Source organism: Sapajus apella, unplaced genomic scaffold, assembly GCF_009761245.1.
Source record: "Sapajus apella isolate SASKATOON/1434 unplaced genomic scaffold, GSC_monkey_1.0 scaffold23, whole genome shotgun sequence".
Classification (NCBI taxonomy): Eukaryota; Metazoa; Chordata; class Mammalia; order Primates; family Cebidae; genus Sapajus; species Sapajus apella.
Genome location: NW_022436963.1, coordinates 7478690 through 7497774, shown reverse-complemented (window position 1 = coordinate 7497774; position 19085 = coordinate 7478690). Strand labels below are relative to the sequence as shown.

The 19085-nt window shown below is 37.3% G+C and overlaps 1 protein-coding gene across 25 annotated transcripts in view; it reads left to right on the top strand.

Annotated features, from left to right (window-relative positions):
* ERC2 (ELKS/RAB6-interacting/CAST family member 2) overlaps positions 1-19085 on the top strand; it is a 951823-nt gene that overhangs the window by 373750 nt on the left and 558988 nt on the right. For all 25 annotated transcript variants that reach the window (XR_004272356.1, XR_004272355.1, XM_032289536.1 and 22 more), the window contains one exon: positions 13145-13312. Coding sequence is in view for 23 of the 25 variants with exons in the window: in XM_032289536.1 (XP_032145427.1) it covers positions 13145-13312 (168 nt within the window). In the remaining 2 variants the exon portion in view is untranslated. The remainder of the gene's footprint in view (positions 1-13144; positions 13313-19085) is intronic.

Genomic DNA, 19085 nt, shown 5'->3' with positions numbered 1-19085 from the left:
CTTCTGCACGACACTCAGGAGAATTTCAAAGAACAAATGCTGTTTATTTTAGAGTAGTATTTCTCACAGTTGAGAAAAAAAATTCTTCTTATTTTCAAATAAACAACCTTGTAGACACCTAGTATTGCTTTATGTAATAATTATTACTTTACTTGATTAGTGACAAAGATAAGACTAAGCATGTTTATAGCTCTTATAGAACTATGAAGCCGAATCAAGATTATGTACTAAATGAAAACACAGTGTCAAAGTTAATAAAATCTAAATTAATGATGTTAATTTAATATAGAGAAGGATCGTGTTTGCCACGGATGAATTTACACTTGATATGAATGTGGTACACACTACTATGGCTGGGGTGCTAGTTCAGGAGGCCTGAATTAGTGGTAGGCTGTGTGCTGATCGAGTTTCCTCACTGATTGCTGTTTTTATTTATAGTGTTGACGAACCCCGGGTTTGCTTTCTTTCTTTTTTTTTCTTTTTGAGATGGAGTCTTGCTCTGTCACCCAGGCTGGAATGCAGTGGCACAATCTCAGCTCGCTGCAACCTCTGCCTCCTGGAATCTCTGGTTTTCATGGTCATCATGATGTCCTTTGGCTGAAACTTGAAGGGAATATATCATAGAAACAAGAAGTCCTGTGCTTTTTCCATTTCACTCCAAAGCAATCTTAAGTGCAAACACAAAGGCTATATTGAAATCTCTTAGCAAGGAAAGATTGACCTGATCCAGATTTATAAGTGTTATGTACATGATCTAAAATAAGTTCATTTTAACTTGTGAGATAATCATAGAAAAAAAAAAGACAACATAGGAAAGAAAAGAACAACATAAAAAACACTCTTATAGCAAACTTCTGGATCCTTAAACACAAGTCCCCAGCCTCCTGGAGCATTTGAGAGACATGACTCTAAGAAATGAGTTTAACTGTAACCAATATGGTGCCTAATTTGTTAGCCATTTACACATACTTTAAGCATATCTTCTTGGAGGTAACTTGTTTGGATTTATTAAAAGGTACTGAACTAAAGATCACAAAATTATTACTTAGTATTAAATTATCTGTGATTTAAGTTCTCAAGCTTCGGTGATAGTTTAGAAATTCCGTGGTATATCTAAGTAGGATCGATATTTAAAAATTTTATGTTAAAACACAATTTTGTGCTTAAATTTAATGTGCTTACCTGAAGGGAAAGCACAATATGAATGATACATGGTATTTTATTAAACTTATTTTTTTTGGTAATAGCAAATGTTTTGAAGATGGGCTTTACAAATGTTAGGAGGTACTAAGATTGATAGCTTTGCAAATTGGTTTTAAGTATTTTGAATTTATAACTATCATCATGTTGCAAAATAACATTGACTTTGGAATGGCTTACTTCCTTTTGTAGTAATTCAAAAATATTATGACAGCTATAGTTTTATAGTGAGCATAAAAATCAGTGAGGTAAGTTCAATGAGGTAAGGTTAGTGTTGGAAGTTTTATTAACAAAAACTTTAAGTATTAACACATGAGTTACAATTCCCATGTGTTTTCAGAAATTTGCTGGAACTGAACTGAACATTAAATTTTGAACTTTGTACTAGTCACTTAAAACCACCTAATTTTAGTGTAAGAATTAGCCAAAAACTTAAGTATGAAAACAGGCTTTATAAAGTTGGGTGAATTATTAACCAACATACGATATGAATTCTCCCATGTAGGTGATACAAAGCACTCTCAACCCAGCATTGTTGTCTTCAAGTAGGTGGCATGTGGGACTTGGGTATAATTTTTTGACAGGTAGGTATGACAAATACATTTTTACAACCTGAAAATCTCAATTGTGTTATTAACAAGCTGGTGATTGTAACTTAACTTTTATAAGCATAGCTTAAATGATATATGTGGTTATATGACACTAAATGTCCCTGAATTCTATTTTTTGAATTCAAATTCTTTGAGAACAGACAACCTAAGAGAAATGTGTACTATAAATTATGAAGCAATTTATTATGCAATCATTATTGTTTTTCTTTGTGCTATCTAAACATTTTAAAATATGTAGGGCTTTTTTTCTCTTGTCAAGTGTGTAAATCGTTGACTGCTAAATGAAGTCAGCACACAGAAGTGTTATTATATAGTCTTTTATCTCTGATTCAGTATTTCTTTACTGACTGTAGACATCAACAGGAGGATAAATACATCATTGACATTAACTAATTGCCTTGAAAGGCCAAAGGCTCAATTGAAATGACCAAATCTCTTGTTACTTATGATTGTAAGAGGAAGAGACCTTATAACAAATGACCCAAAACCAGAGTCCCTCTTAGGAAAGGGATTTCTCTCAGTTTTCAACTGTATCAATGTCCTCTCCCTACACATTTTTGTTAGTTTGGTCTCAGAGAGCTACATCTAAATGGGAGTGAATCTGTAAATGTGCAGAAGGTGTCCTACTGGTCATTAGGGGAAATGTTGATGTAATAGCACGACTGCCCATTCACACGTAGATCAGATTCCAGTCCAGCTTCTGTTGTGTCAGGAGCTTCCAAACAATATAGCTGTTTGGTTTTCATGTTTCCTAGTCATCTCAAACTACATGTGACTAATCTGAAACTCTTGATTTCCTTTCCTCAAGTCCGATTCTCCCCAGTCTTCCCAGCACAGGCAATAATTCCACTATCTTCCGAGTTTTTCCAGCTAGCAACCCAGGAGTCTACTTTGATGTCTTCCTTCCTTTTGTCCCTACACATACAAATCTTCAGTTCTGCCAGTTGTCTTCTGACTATATCTCAGAATACACTACAAATACAGCCACGTGCCCCTTCTCCACCTTCATCCTAGTTGTGACAGCCACTTTCTCCCTTCTGGCTCACTGCAGCAGCTCTTCACTTGTCCCTGGCCTCCATTCCTGTCCCCTAGTGCCTGTTTTCCATAGAATAACCAGAGTTAATTTTTAAGAAAAAGTACATCAAATTGTCCCATCCTTGGCCAATAGCAAAACTCAATTGGTCTTTAATAACTTCCTTGCTTTCTGGTTCAATAAGGCATTCTGTACTCACCTGTACATCCTGCCTGAGACCTAAAATCAATCATTTCTACAATGAAAATGGATTTGTTTTAGTGAAAAATGGCTTGGAGAACACAATGTGGGCACTTGGGGTGGGTTTTCATTGCTACTCAGGTAATCAACTTTTTCTAGGTCTAAAGTAGGCAAAGCTAGAAATTAAAAAAAAAATAGGAAGGGTCAGAGTTGCCAGTGAAGGTTGAAAAATTACTCATTGGGCACAAGGTTCACTATTTGGTGATGTGTACACTGGAAGCTCCAAACCTCACCATTACATAACAAACCCAGATCTAAAAAAAAGGAAAGAAAATACATCATGTGTTCATAATATTTCCAATTTGAATTTAGTATTACAAGGCTTTTAAGTTCTTGGAGTTTATATCTGTATTACTCCACTGTTATGATAAAACTTGTATTTATTAAATGATATTGACATAATACTTATTTGTTCTACCTCCACCACCTCCAACCTTACAACTGTAGGGTTCAATAAATCACAAACCTGACTGTCTTCTTAAAAGGCTATATCCGTAACACTAGAATGTTGTCTGCCACAAAATTGATTCTTCATAGTTATTGAATGAATGAAAAAAATGATTCTGGTTACTGCTTATAAAAAGGTTACCTACAGACAGAAGGGATAAATCAAAATAGCTGCAGAAGTCAAAGAGCAGAAGGATGTAACCAAGCATGGGATAAAAGATGGGCACACCCTCATCCATAGAGCCAGTTTTTGATGACGCAGCTGCTGAAGGACATTTTCTTCTGAAAGGCAACTTTTGCTATAATTAGAGATTGACATGAAAGAGTTTTTGAAAGCAGTAATTATTCTGAGTTCTTCTTTCACCAGGAATTCAGAAAGATTCATGCTAGCTGAATTACCAAGCCATCAAGGTCATTGATGATTATTTGTCAAAAGTTTTCTTTTACAGTGGTCAGTAGCCCCTGATAGTTAGAGAAGGGAAGAATGCAGGACTTTTGCCCCACCACCTGGTCTCTGTGTAGTACATTACAGCTGTACAACTTCCCTGAGCACTCCTTGAGGTTCTAGCTGTCTGTTTTTCTGAAAGTTTCATGTTGATGAAAGCTCTCTAAGTCAGTGTGATGCTATGTCTTGTGAAAAGGCACAGACAATCTTGCATTTGCTTTTGGGCCAAAATCCTCCCTGAATCATCGAGACACAAGGGAGATTGAAGTTCTAAGCCTAGGTAGGATTCTATTCCAAGGATTGAAACATTTGGGCTTACTAGAGTCATAGACCTTCACTGTCCAATATGGTATCCATGAGCCACATGTGGCTATTGGAGCACCTGAAATATGGCTAATCCTCATTGAGATGTGACAAAAGTGTAAAAAAAAAGGTGGATTTTGAAGACAATACAAAAATGTAAAATATCCCAATATTTTCCTATTGATTACAGGTTGAGTAATAATATTTTAGGTATAGTAAATTATTTTATTAAAATTAATTTCACCTGTTCCCTTTTACTTTTTAAATGTGGCTATTAAAAAATGTAAAAGTACAGATGTGGCTTGCATCATAATTATTTTGGACACACTGTCTTAAATCTTGCTCTTGGAAAAGCGGACATGCCTGTACAACATTTATAGCCAATGCATAGATCTCAAATACCATTCCTTTGCTAGGAAGAAATCACTCCTCACATCAATTATGTTAATTGACAATTTTCAGTTGTCCATCAAATATGAAGAATATTGAGGTATTTTTGGTAGCAGACTCTTGAATGTTAGCTTTTAATTAGAGTCTTTCATAGCTAATTAACTAACTCTGGAGGACTTAGTTACTCCCAGCTGGGTAATACACCCATCCATTCACCCACCCATGCGCCCCTCCACACTGCGCACATACCATAGTGTATGCTGAAGTATTTTTAAGTAAATGTCAAACAATATAGTGCCTCAGTACATGTTAGAGCACAAAACCTTATTTGCTGGTTCTCCACTCTTCCTGAGGGCTGTTGATCAGCAACCTTTATTGCATTCTTGCAGTATATAAATCACTGAATTAGAAGCTGTGGAAAGTAGAATAATAAAGTATAATAACAATAGCAAAAATTTATTGAGGGTTTCTAGGTGCCAGGTACTGTGCTAAGTGCTCTACATGTGTTATTTAATACTCAAAATAACTCAGTGAAGGGGGTACTGTTATTATCCCTGTTTTCCTTGTAACACCTTAGAAATGTTCGTGACAATTGGAAGGTCATTGTTATGAGTTAGTTGAACATATATATTTGCATTGCAAAGGATGTTGCAAAACAGAGTTATCCACTTGAGCCGCTTGTCTATCCAAACTGAAACTCAAGCTGGTGAGCTTAAGGGGATCTTTTCTCCTCAGTCTCTCTCTCTCTCTCTTCTTCCCAAGGCCTTGATCTTTAACCCCTGTGTCTACTCCGCCAAGGTTCTACGGCTCCTTCCTTTTAGCTCTGTCTTTGGCCGTCTGTCATTTTTTCCCTTTCTTTGGATTTGGGATGAAAGGAGAAGGGAAATAGAAGGTCCTATGTACAGAAAGAGTGGGAGGAGGTACCATGGCCCTATTTCTTTAGATTCATGACAATCTCTAAGACAAAAAAAAAGTTTTAGTCTTAAGGTGCCTACTTTGCAGCAAAACTATGGGAGTTTATTATCATAATTTCTAAGTTAACACATCATACTGTAAGTCCAACCCATTTTGAGGATTGAGGATTCAGGGGAGAGCTTGTTTTTCAGCCATTTGAGGATCTAGACTTAGGGAGGTTCTGCCATCTTGTGTCTCCACCATCTGGGAAATGTGGCCTCTAAGATCTCTGAGGAAGAAGAGGAGCGTGGTATGGAACAGACAGGAAGTGATGTACCTCACTTCTGCTTTCATTTCCTAAAGAAAACACAGGGCTTCATCTTCCTAAAAGGTGCCTGAGAAGTGTGATCTTTCCTGTGTTCAGGAGGAAAGGAGAGTGGATGTGAGTGAGAACTATTGGTTACTACTAAGCAAGTTTTAGATTTTAGGTTATTTTTAGTATTTGTGTCTTTGGAGGCTGTGTACATTATGCATACTTCCCAACTTCTCCTGTTTGAATCATTGCAAGTTGAATCAAATTCAAATACACCCTTAAGTCTACAATTAGGAAAAACAAACAAATGAAGCTTTGAATGTGAAATAAAACTATACTGGGAGCTTTTGTGAGTGTTCTAGTTTTATTTTCTTTTAAAGTTTTTCTTTGTGATAGCCTGTTTATTCAATTCTTGAAGCATTGTCAAGCAAGTAGTATTTAACCTGTGAAAATGTTCAAGTGGCCCCTTTTTCTCCCTCAAGTGTTTTGGTTTTTTTTTTTTTCCTCTCAAGTGTTGCTGTAGTCATTTTAAGATAGAACTGAACCATTTGATTTTTAGAAATTATTTATGGCGCATCAAGTAGCACTTAGTGTTTTGTCACAACATTGAAACTGTTTCTGAAGGCGCACATAAAATACGGCAGAAAGGTCGAGTGTATTATGTATAGAACTTCTAGAAACATACCTCAGCGTTGGAACTGGTTATAATTCCTGGGTGCTGACATGAAGATTAATAATGTTTAACTCTGATTTTGGCAACTTTTGCCAATTTCATTGCCATGGTTCTTTTCTTTCAAGTTATTACCTGGAACTGAAGTGATAACAAATGTTTTATATTTTATACTGCCAGATAAAAGGTTAAATTTTCATATGTCACATGCTCTTACACACACACACACACACACACACACACACACACACACACACAAATGGATCAAAAGGAAATGAGCAGTTCTCCTAAAATGGAAAGATTGTCCTAGTTTTAACATTAGATGACTAGTTCCCATGTGGTTAAGTCAAATGTAAAAATTGGAAATTCAACCTTCTGGGTCTTTGTGCACTGACTATATCATACAGTTCTAATTTTCTTTTGTTTTTCTGGGAAATGATGGTGCTCTTTGCTTTGCCAAGTTTTATTATTGAGTCAACTGCCAAAGTTTAAGAGAGAGAGTCAAGGGCTCTTAAAATTATTTGGTGTTGAGTGAAGAGGCAGAGAAAGGTATTCCATATACCCAAACATTTTAACTTTATGTCTCTACCTGATGTTGGAGTATAATCTAGACTTCAGGCTTTTCAGATTCTGTTTTAAATGATGTACTCTGTTGAATGGAGTCAGAATATTAGAGAGGGGAACTTAATTTCACTCATTGATACCCAGTCTGGAACTAGACATTCTAATTTTTAATAGAATGTATTATTTCTTGCCTTATCTTCCCTGTATTTAAACTTCAGTGCGTCCAAAGACTTGTGTGCCTGCTTGTGGTTTTGCACCATCTGGAAGTTCATATTTGACTCTAAAAATGATGTCATACTTGCTTAGTGCACACTGGGCTAATGTTGGTTGTGAATTGCCTGCGATTCATGTCAAAGTTTCATCTTAAAAAGAAAAGAAGACCCTCAAGCCCATTTTTAGTGCAAAGCTCTAAAGGCAGAGTGAAGGTGATTGAAATGCATGACCCAAATTCCTTTGAAGTTAAGTACACACTTTCCGGTGCATGGAAAATAAACCTGCAAACAGAAGACATCAGCTGGCACAGGCTCCCTCCTGCCATGTTGAGTTTAGGGGTTGTGAGTAACGTGCTGATCACAACCATCCTCACTCTCCATTTTGTTCCTGGAGAAATATTCTTATGGCTAGGGTTGCTTTTTATCTCTTCTGGGCTTGGGAAGATGCGACAGGACACTGATAGATCACACATGGCAAGAAGGTGCTATAAACGTTAAGCCTTGAAGTCTAGATTGTGTTCCAACATCAGGTAGAGACATAAAAGTTAAAATGTTTGGGTATATGGAATATTTTTCTGTGCCTCTTCACTCAACACCAAATAATTTTAGAGCCCTTGACTCTCTCTCTCATCATAACAGAATGTCTTTTTCTAAACTGTCTCCAGCACCACTCACTACCTCCCATATTATAATTTATTTATATCATGGTTTGGATATTAGGCATTTCCTTTGGTCCAGATATAGACCATCCAGCTTTGATAGGTAGGATGCAGAGCAAATGGGACCTCAGTCATGTGTTTCTTCTCAGAATCACACTGAGTCCCAGTAAGCCCATGTGCAAATATCTACAATGGATTGTAACCCCTTTATAACCACTGCCATAATCCAGAGTGCTTAGCATATTCTGCCAATTTTCCAATCATCCACCAAATGCCTATGCTTTATGCATAAACTCAAAATCATATTTTTTCACCAGATATAATGAAAACCCAAAAAGAAGTAGTGGTGTTATGCCAGGTTGATAGATGAAGGTAACTTTAAACAAAGATGAGCCATATGAGAATCTGGGATGCTTCATCTTTAGTGCACCTGGCATGAATTTTCATTTAGGAAGGGGAAGATCCCTAGGACATGAGTACCCCTCCACCTTCCAAGGCCCTATATCTTTCTGGCCATTATGTGAGAAGGGGCACAGCTATCAGATATTTGAAGAATCTGTCATTCTCCTCTCCAGTCACAGAATGTCCACCCTTTCTTGTAATGCAGTCAGGTCCACTAGGGCTTGGGGGCTTTGTGATCACCCTTTCCCCTACTGGGACCTCCCAGTCAGCTTCATCCTTTTCACTGGAGCAGAAACTGCAAAAACTCTCTACTCCCCCACCTCCCTGTCACCTTTGACCTTTAGAAGAGGATATTCTACTCCAATAATTGTTCTTCATCTCTAATATCATCATCCTTCCCTGATGCATTCTACCAAAAATGGATTCCTGCTTTTAAAAATCCTAAGATGTCAGGTATGATTTATTCACACCTCTTGGTTTTATAGATGGAGAAACTGAGGCTGGAAGGATAGGGCAGGGGAAGTGAGAGTTATCTGCCCCGATCCTCTCAGTCAGATAAAAGCAGAACGAGTCCTAAAAACCTAAGTGTCCTCTTTCTATTGTTCCTATTGGCTTCTTTTTTTTTCTTTCAAATGTCACCCTCTGCTGCCCTGAACTTTTCTTTATTTTAATTTTTAAATTTCAGTATCTTTAGGAGTATAGGTAGTTTTTGGTTACATGGATAAATTGTATAGTGGTGAAGTCTGGGATTTTAGTGTACCCATCACCTGAGTAGTGTACTTGCACCCAGCAGGTAGTTTTTTATTCCTCATCCTCCTGACACCCTTCCTGCTTCGGAGTCTCCAGTGTCCATTATACCACTCCACATGCCTCTGTGTACCCAGAGCTTAGCTCCCACTTACAAGTGAGAACATGTATTATTTGGGTTTCTATTGCTGAGTTACTTCACATGGAATGATGGCCTGAAGTTCCAGCCAGGTTGTTACAGAAGACATTATTTCATTCTTTTTTTATTCATATATATGTGAATACCCAGCTGGCAGGGGCTCCCTCCTGCCATGTTGGGTATATGGAATATTTTTCTCTGCCTCTTGACACCAAATAATTGTGTGTATATATATATATATATATATACACACACACACACACACACACACATATACAATTATATATAGATGTGTATATATATACATATGTATGTATATATATATATACACACACATATATATATTCATATATATGAATACTCAGCTATAAATATACTATATATGTGTATATATATTACTTTTATCTACTCATTCTTTGATAGTCACTTAAGTTGATTCCATATATTTGCAATTGTGAATTGTGTTGTGATAAACATACACATATAGGTATCTTTTTGATGTAATGACGTCTTTCCTTTTGGGTAGATACCCAGTAGCGGGATTGAATAGTAGACTGACTTTTAGTTATTTGAGAAATCTCCATATTGTTTTCCATATAGCTTGTAGTAATTTTACTAATTTGCATTCTCACCAGCAGTGTATAAGCCTTCCCTTTTCACCACATCCATGCCAACATCTATTGTTTTTTTGACTTCTCAATAATAGTCATTCTGGCTGGGATGAGGTGGTATCTCACTGTGGTTTTAATTTGCATTTCCCTGGCGATTAGTGTTGTTGAGTATTTTTTCATATGTTTGTTGGCTATTTGCATATCTTCTACTGGTTTCTAATGGCATTCTTGTATCATTTTTGTTTTTGATTTCTTTTGTCTTTTTTCTTTCCATTCAAATTTTGCTTGCCTATAGGATAAGGAAGCAAAATGTTTGAAAATTTTTGTTATGAGATATAGCAATCCTCTACTTTCATTTTTTTCTTCCCCAAGACAAACTCTTTTAACTCTTCTTGTTTCATTATTTTGATATCTCTTAATAATGTGCTTGCTTGTCTACTTCCTGATTGCTGGTGTAGCTACTATCTGTTATGTTCCTGCTGTGGAAGGTGATGAATAAACCCTTCCATCACCCCGATACCTCATTACCCATGTGAACCTTATCTAACCCCTACTTCATTCTCCCAGTTATAAGGTAATTTAGTTTCCACGTTGGTGTTTTGTTTTGACCTCTCTCTTTCATGAAAGACATTGTTGTAAGATGTTTGTTAATTCTTAGTTGTATATTCATATATTTTTCAAATTCATTAAAATATAAATTATAACTGTCAAAGTATAAATTATTAAACTATACAGTTAAATCAGTTTTGACAATTCTGTACACCATGTAACGGTTCTCCACTCTCCCTAATCAATTTAGAGGACAAAAAATACCTCCTGTCCCTTTATAATCAGCCCTTCCCACCTTCCACCCCAGGCAACTGTTGCTTTCACTTCTGTCACCACAGATTAGTTTCACCTCCTTTAGAATTTCACAGAAGTGGAAACACAATCATGCAATAAATCCTCTAGATTCTTTCACTCAGTATGATTTTGAGATTCACTTTTGTTATTGTGTGCGTCTGCAGTTCACTGCTTTTTATGGATAGATAGCATTCCATATAAATATACCACCATTTTATTTATCCTGTCATTTGCTGATAGACATTTGTATTATTCCCTGTGTGATCCATTATGAACAATGCTGGTATGGGCATCTCTATAAAAATCATTTTGTGGACATGTCCTTTAGATTCCCTATATCAGCAGTCCCCAGCCTTTTTGGCACCAGGGACTGGTTTTGTGGAAGACATCTTTTCCACAGATGAGGAGGTGTGGGGCGTCAGGGATGGTTTTGGAATGAAACTGTTCCAAACCAGATCATCAGGCATTAGACTGTCATAGGAGCATGAACACTCTTGTGAACTGCACATGTGAGAGAGCTAGCTCATTAGATTCTATGAAAATCTAATGCCACTGCTGATGTGGCAGGAGGCAGCACTCAGGTGGTAATGCTTGACTGACACTCAACTCCTGCTGTGCAGCCTGGTTCCTAACAGGCCTTGGACCGGAACTGGTCTGAGGGTTGGGGACCCCTATTCTATATGATCTTATTTAATTTTGATTTGTTGTATTGAACATAGTATATTCCTTTCCCACATCAACGATACTAACAAAGAGTTACTTCATACATTCCTTCCCAAAGGGATCAGGACTGATCCTTGAAGTGTTAGTTCCTGGATGGTTCTAACCCTGGCTTTGACATATGATCACATGTTAAGGTGTCTTTAATAATCCAGAAAAAAATAAATCATGGTGGTTGTCTTAGTTCATTCAGGCTGCTAGAACAAAGTACCGAGACTGGGTGGCTTATAAACAACAGAAATGTATATCTTACAGTTGTAGAGCCTGGAAAATCCAAGATCAAGGCACCAGCAGATTTCTTGTCTGATGAGGGATCAATCAATGCTTCAGATATGGTGCCATCTTGCTGTGTTCTCACATGGTGGAAGGGGTGAATGAACCCCTTTGGGCTTCTTTTACAAAGGAATTAGTCCCATTCATGATGTACTTTGCCCTCATGACCCAATCACCTCCTAAAGACCCTACCTTTTAATATTATTGTATTTGGGATTTGATTTCAACTTATGAATTTCGAGCAGCACATTCAGACTGTAACAGTAGTATCTGCTGAAGTGGCAGCAAAATAATTGTGGCAAAGGTTCCTAATCTTTTTTTTAATGTACATCCAATTAAAAAAAGTAAATGTCTTAGGAGTAACATATTGAATGTTATAGTTTAGTTGAGAAGAAGTACCTTGGAAATCTCATAGTCTGTCACTGTCAATAATTAAGGACAATGATTCTTCAAATAAAATGTTTGACATAGTTGCATTTTAAGACTCGATTAGTGTACATTTATAAACACAGTTGCAAATATGGTGTTGTATATCAAAAAACTACAATTTTAAAAGGCTACAGTAAATTAAAATGACATTCTAATGGTCTTCATATTCTTTTTGTTGTCTCTTTTTTTTTTTTTTTTTAACAACTCCAGTGATTTTTTTCTATAGTCTAGTCTGAGTAGTATAGAAATAGACCTTTCTTTGTGCATGGTCTTCAGAATGTTAAATTTAAAAAATAAAACTTATATTTTCTTTTTTTTAAATTAACATTTGAAAAGCAGGTATTATATGTTTTTAAATGTTAGAGCTGAGCTACAAAGGGGAAATTTTTTTGTATGCTTTATCTTTTTTTTTTTTTTTTTTTAAGTATTTGGAAAGCAGTCTTTCATGAGGCTGGAGAATGGGTGTTTCATTTCTATCTTATTTTCTTCCTCTGGTAGCATGAGTGTCCTCTTGGCAACATGTATTTTTCTAATTTAGGAGTGTTTCTCTACATGTCAATCTTGTTCCTCCAGATGTCCATGGCATGGCTCATTGTGTTCTCCGTATTCCTGGAGGATACTGCAAAGCTTGAGCAGTATTTTACCCTCCCTGGGCTCTCAGAGACGTGGCAATATTGATGTGCTTTGTTTCCCAGCTTAAGCAAACATGTTGTTTCCCATAAGAGGGGAAACAAACATAGAAACCTACTACTATTTCATAATGTCTTATTTCATAGAAAGCTTATTTTTTAAAAGTGTCACTATTGAGATGTACAGACAACAAGGCTTTAAGAAGGATGTAGGCTGTTAAAATTCAGGGCAGTGGGGTGCCATGAGCAGTGGTTCCATTGTGTCTTGCTCAGGAAACTTGCTGCTGCCCTCCCCGCTCCAAGGGCGGGACTGATGGCTATTGATGACCTTTTAGTGAAATCACAACCTTCTGTCTTTTTCCTAATTTAGGTAGATGCACTGAGATTACGACTGGAAGAAAAAGAATCTTTCCTCAATAAAAAAACAAAACAGCTGCAGGACCTCACAGAAGAGAAGGGGACACTGGCCGGTGAGATTCGTGACATGAAAGATATGTTAGAAGTGAAGGAAAGAAAAATTAATGTTCTTCAGAAAAAGGTGAGTAGCTGACATAAGCCCTTCAAGTGGGGTATCATCCATGTTTTGTCATTTTAGAAAAACTTTGAGCACATGGCAAATATGCAATCTTTTATGAATTTTAGATTAGGAAGTATAGGCTGATTTTCATACTGGTATTTCACTTACTGGTAGTTGTGTTATGTCAGTATTTAGCATCGCCTAATGAATTTTCTATTTGATTACTTAGAAACTAAACAGTGATTATTATTTTTTATTCGCCAGCTTAAACATAGAGATAATTGTACAAATTTAGATACAAATCTAAAAAACAAAAGGTCCCCAAAGTTAATTTTTTTCTGTTTCCTTACTGAGAGTTAGCAAAGTATTTTGTGGGTCCTGAATGTATTTAGATACATTTTATATTCACATAAATTGTAGTAGATCCTGTCCTGTGAAGCCCATGTAGATTTTTGGGAGGCAGGGGTAATGTTTTATACCCATTACTTAATTGAATGCAATGGAAAGAATGTATAATAATTTCCAGCCACAGTGATGTAACACAGAAGATGCTCGACCTCATTAGGACCTTTCCTTCCTTTAGCAGCTCATTTTCTCCCTTATAGGGGACTCTGATTTTGTGATAATACCCTGATTTTCTTTTGGAGAAATCCTATTTGCTACTGTATATAGTTTTAGTGGGACCATTGAGTATCCTGCCCTCTCTTAGTAAAAGGAGAGGTGAGAAGAGAAACCAATGGCTGTTCTTTAAAAAAAAAAGAAAATGTGTTGGGAAGATACATGGCTCTCAGATGAACAGGTGACCAGAGTGGAAACAAGGTGGAAATCAGTGGTGGGCAGCAGGAGCCCCTGGCCTGGATGCTGCTCTCCACAGGCATGTTGCCAGGTGCTCTGCTGTGGCTGCAGCAAATGGAAGTAACTGGCCCCTGCTCTTGGTGTCACCTGCTGTCATTGTTTCTCACCTAGCGTTGATCAACAGCATTTCAGGTGTTTTTCTTGCATTCACCCTCATGTTTCCTACAGCCTATTCTTAACACAGAAACTGGATTAATCCATGTAAAGCATAAAACAGTTCATGTCAGTCTCTGATCAAAACTCTCCAGTCACAACCAGTTACATAATTTGTGTGTGGGGGGGAGCATCCATTGCGTAATGTAAATGTGAAGCCCCTGTCCCAAAATTGAGAATTTCAGGATAGTAACATCAGAGCATTAAACCAAGCATGAGGTCCTGTGCAGCTGCACAGGTCAGAGGCCCATGGAGCTGTCCCCACTACCATTGGCTTCCATCATCACTCAGAGTAACAGTGGAAGTCCTTGTAAGGGCCCAGGACACCCTGCAGGATTGGGCTGCCTCTGGCCAGTCTGGCCTCCTGTCTCACCGCCTTCTCCTTTGCTCACATTACATCAATCACTTTGTGCTCTTCTGCAGACACGTCAGGCATGCTCTCTTGGTACTTGGCATTTGTTGTAGTCTTTACGGGGACACTCTCATTCTGCACCAGTGCTGCCCATTATGGTAGGCATGAGCCACAAGCAGCGATTAAGGCCTTGACTGAGATGTGCTGCAGGTGTGAAGTGCACATCAGATTTGGAAGACTTACTATGAAAAAATGAAAGATCTCTCATGAGTAATTTTTTATATTGATTATATGTTGAAAATATTTTGGACATATCAGGTAAAATATGAAAATGAATTTCACCTTTTTTTTTTTTTTTTTTTTTTTACTTTTTTAGTGTGATTACTAGAAAGCTTAAAATTACCTATGTGACTCACATTATGTTCCTATTGACAGAACTGCTCGAAATAGCCACATGGCTCAAGCCTTTGCTTCTTTCAGATCTCTGTTCAAATCGCGCTTTGTTACAGGCCTTTTTTGTCCATTCTACATAAAATCGCATAACCACCCACATTCCTGCCCTTTGTCTTCTCTCATCCAGTTTTATCGTTTTAAGTAGAACTCTTTACCATCTGACAAATATGTGTGTGTGTGTGTGTGTGTGTGTGTGTGTGTGTGTGTGTGTATATTTGATCTAAATGTATATTAAATATATAAATATATATATTTAAATATACATATATATATAGTTCATTCATATTACCAGAATATAAATTCCAAAAGGACAGACTTTTTCCCCATATCTTTAGTACCCAAAAGGTACTAAATGCTTAATATTTGTTGAATGAATGAATAAATGAACTTGCTCCAGAGTTAAAATCTTGGGTAGGAGCATTTGATGGGCCAAGGTTAGATTACATGCTCACCCCCTGCTGCCAAGAGACTCATTCCTGTGAATTTGATTCAAGGACAGAGCCATGCGAAGATGATGACAACACTTGGCATTCATTTGTTTCAGTGCAGAGGCTGTGATGAGATTATCAATCCATTCTAATAACTATTAGGATATTGCCCATGCTTTTGACTTTTCAATAGTGAGTTCTCTAGTCTTTCTTAAATTCTGAGAGCCAGTTAGTCTCTTCCTGTTCTGTTAGGGTCAGCCAGAACCTAAATGGTACATTCATGTACAGAATAGTGCCTATCACATTTTAAAAACAAAGTTAGATTTAAACTAAATCATAGAGACTTTACCAAAGAGTTAAAAGTAGAGACACTGCTCAGGATGTTGGTGATTTGATGAATTGTATTATTAATTCATTTCTATAGAGATCTTCATGAACAAATTTTGCAGAATTTTAAACTTTCCTCCACAGCCAGGCTCAAAAGTTTGGGAACTAGTTTGGGAGTTCTAGAACAAAGCCAGTTGTACATTATGGCCCCTTCCACCAATATGATTATGATATCACTTGTAGATGGTAAGTAGAGATCTTCATGGACAAGGTCATGGTCATTGGATCCTCCTCTTGCAGCACAAGCTAACTGATACAGAAATTTAGAAGAGAGCTGAGCAGAGATTATTAAGGATCCTTGAATCAAAGGGGCTGTCTAGTGTAGGTGGGAATAACACAGAGATAGTAGCAGGTCTGGGAGCATGTTCTAAGGATTCAAAAGAAGATTTTTCATTTTTCATTTAAATCTCCAGCTGCAAATAATAACAAAAGTTTACATTTATTGAACTTACTTATATTGAGCACTGTATGCTGGATACTGTGTTTACTCACGTAAATAGTGCTTGTTACAAACACTGTTTACTTACTCATGACCACTACCTGGGGAGATGGGCTCAATTATTAATCTAAGGAATTGAGGAATATTGAGGCTTATGGTAAGCTTGCCTCAGGTCACATGGCCTAGATAAAAGTATTTTTTGTCTTTTGGAATATATAATAAAATAATGTAAATTAAGAGAATAAGCCTCATTTTTCTTTTGATTTCACTTTTTATGATGACACCAGGCGTGAGAGTGAATTGAGGAAAAATATCACACTTGTTCTTTTTGTCAGGAGTTGAGACTAAGTGCATTCATTCTTGAGGAATAAATGATAACAGTTTTCTCAGTGAATATTTTGGGATGACACTTTCAATGAATAAGTGGCAAATGACCACTTTTGCCAATGCAAATATTTTGCAGAATTTTAAACTTTCCTCCACAGCCAGACTCAAAATTTGGGAACTAGTTTGGAAGTTCTAGAGCAAAGCCAGTTATATATTATGGCCCCTTTTGGCAACATGATTGTGATATCACTTGTTTAAGTCATGTAGATAATGGGTTTGGAAATGTTTCATGTTTATTTGGAGAGGTTGCTCAGCTTCAGGTTTTTAAACCAAGTTTACTGATACATTTGGGGAGGAAATAAAATCACTGGCAAAATAGCAAAGCCACAGGAGCTCTATTAAACCTGCAGTGTGAAAGAGAAGTAATCCCTAGAGAAGTGATGCATATGATTTAGAAACTGACTCAAAATGTATAAATAATACAAAAACGAATGTGCTAATGAAACATTGTCTTTAAGTCTGGAGACTCCTTGGAGCTTAAACTACATTCAGTGTAATTGGCTGTTTTAGGGCAGGTTTGGATTGGAATAGCATAAGCTTTGGATTAGGGTATGTTGGCATGGAAGAATAAGATCATGTCAATGTCAAATATGCAGTATTACTTAATATTTCTTTCTCATAGACTCTTTTGCAACTCCGTTTTCATGCCAGTAGAACTAGGTATGCTCCTTTCCTGGCCACATTTAACCTGGCAAAGCTAGGCTTGCATTTCATATCTGTCAGCTTTGCCTTCAGAGCTCTGGGCCTCAGAAGTCTTGTGTGCTCCGTAAGCCATGTAGACAGGCATGGACATGATGCTCTAAGCATTTCGTCACTTGAAGAAGGAAGTGAGACTGAATAAACAGAAAACCCCAGGTGAAGAAGCATCTCTGATGAAGCTTTTGTAGGAAGACAGAGATCATCTAGAGTGGATTTTTGGCCCTACTATCATACTTTGGCTTTACTCTGCAATTCCAAGATATGGAGTTCTCTTAGTAGGGCACAAAAATGCACATGTAGAAGTGTTTAGTGGAATATTCCCGTGGGGCTATGACACCGAAATCAGAAGAGTGGAACGGTTTTCATGCTGCAGCCATAGTTTTCTGTTCCCAAACCTGAATTTAAACTGTAACTGATGAAGTGCTACCTGACTATTGAATTTTTGTAGGAAATGTCATAAAACCTTGATGACACTGTACATTTGGAAAGTGTATAATGCCCAGGGTTTTAGGACATGGTAGCATTATTCGAACCCGATCAAATTCAGACTTATGCAGCGCATACATTCTTACACCGTAAACTTCCTACCCACGAAAATTTTTTTAAAACCCATTAACATTGGACACAAATTCTATCTCCATTTTCATTCTAGGCCTTAGTCCCACAAGCAATGTGAATTTATAGAGCAGAGGTACTTTATTTATTAGAGGTAGAAAAACAGATGGTGATCTCTCTGGAAGCCAAGTTCACTGGCTGCCTACTGAACTTTGTGGATTGCCCTGTGGGTTGGAAATGGCAGAGGGGTGAATGGAGTTGGCTCCTGGGAGTAGTGTATACAGACCTTCCCACTTCAGCAACTTTATTCTACCTATTTGGAAGTATGGTGGTGAAAATTCTGAATGATGATAGCCTCAGGGGTAAGGACGCTGTGGGAGTACTGAGTTTCTTCATGAGATTTATTATTGTTTTTTTAAAGTAATACCTGAGAAGATAGATGCAGAACATAGAGATTTCCATGTTAGTGTAAAATTGAGGTAAAGTATGGAGGACTTTTTGACTCAATTGAGCTCTTTCTCAGTGTTTAAACATCTAGTTGAACTTTTATACTTATTATTGGCAAACTTCCTAATTTTTTGAACATGTGCAAAATCATATTCATTTCACATTTACTGAGTGTTTCCTATGTGTCAGTCAGTCACCACTCTAGGTCCTGGAGGTTTGGGGAGAAATAAGACAATCTCCAGTCCTCAAAAAACTGACAGGCTAGTTGGGGAGACAGACATGCATAATCCTAAATATAAGTGCAGTGGAGAACAACATATGGTATGTTACTAGAAGGAAACCACTTGATGGTTGCAAACAGCAGAAGCCACTTCTGGCTACCTTAAGCAAAAGGGAATTTTTTGTAAGAATATCCAAGGTCCCAGTATCTTGTCTTTAGAACCAGATGGTGGATGATCAAGAACCAGGACAGCTCTAAGAGACCAAGAGAAGGCAAGCACCACCATGATTTTATAACCAGGAGTCTCTGGTTAGCTGTCTTTTCTGCTGACAGCTGCTCTCTCTCACCCTCTTTCCTCTGCCTGCACATTACACTGTCAGTCAAGAGTCTAAGTCCTGGGACAGAGCTTCAAACTTCAC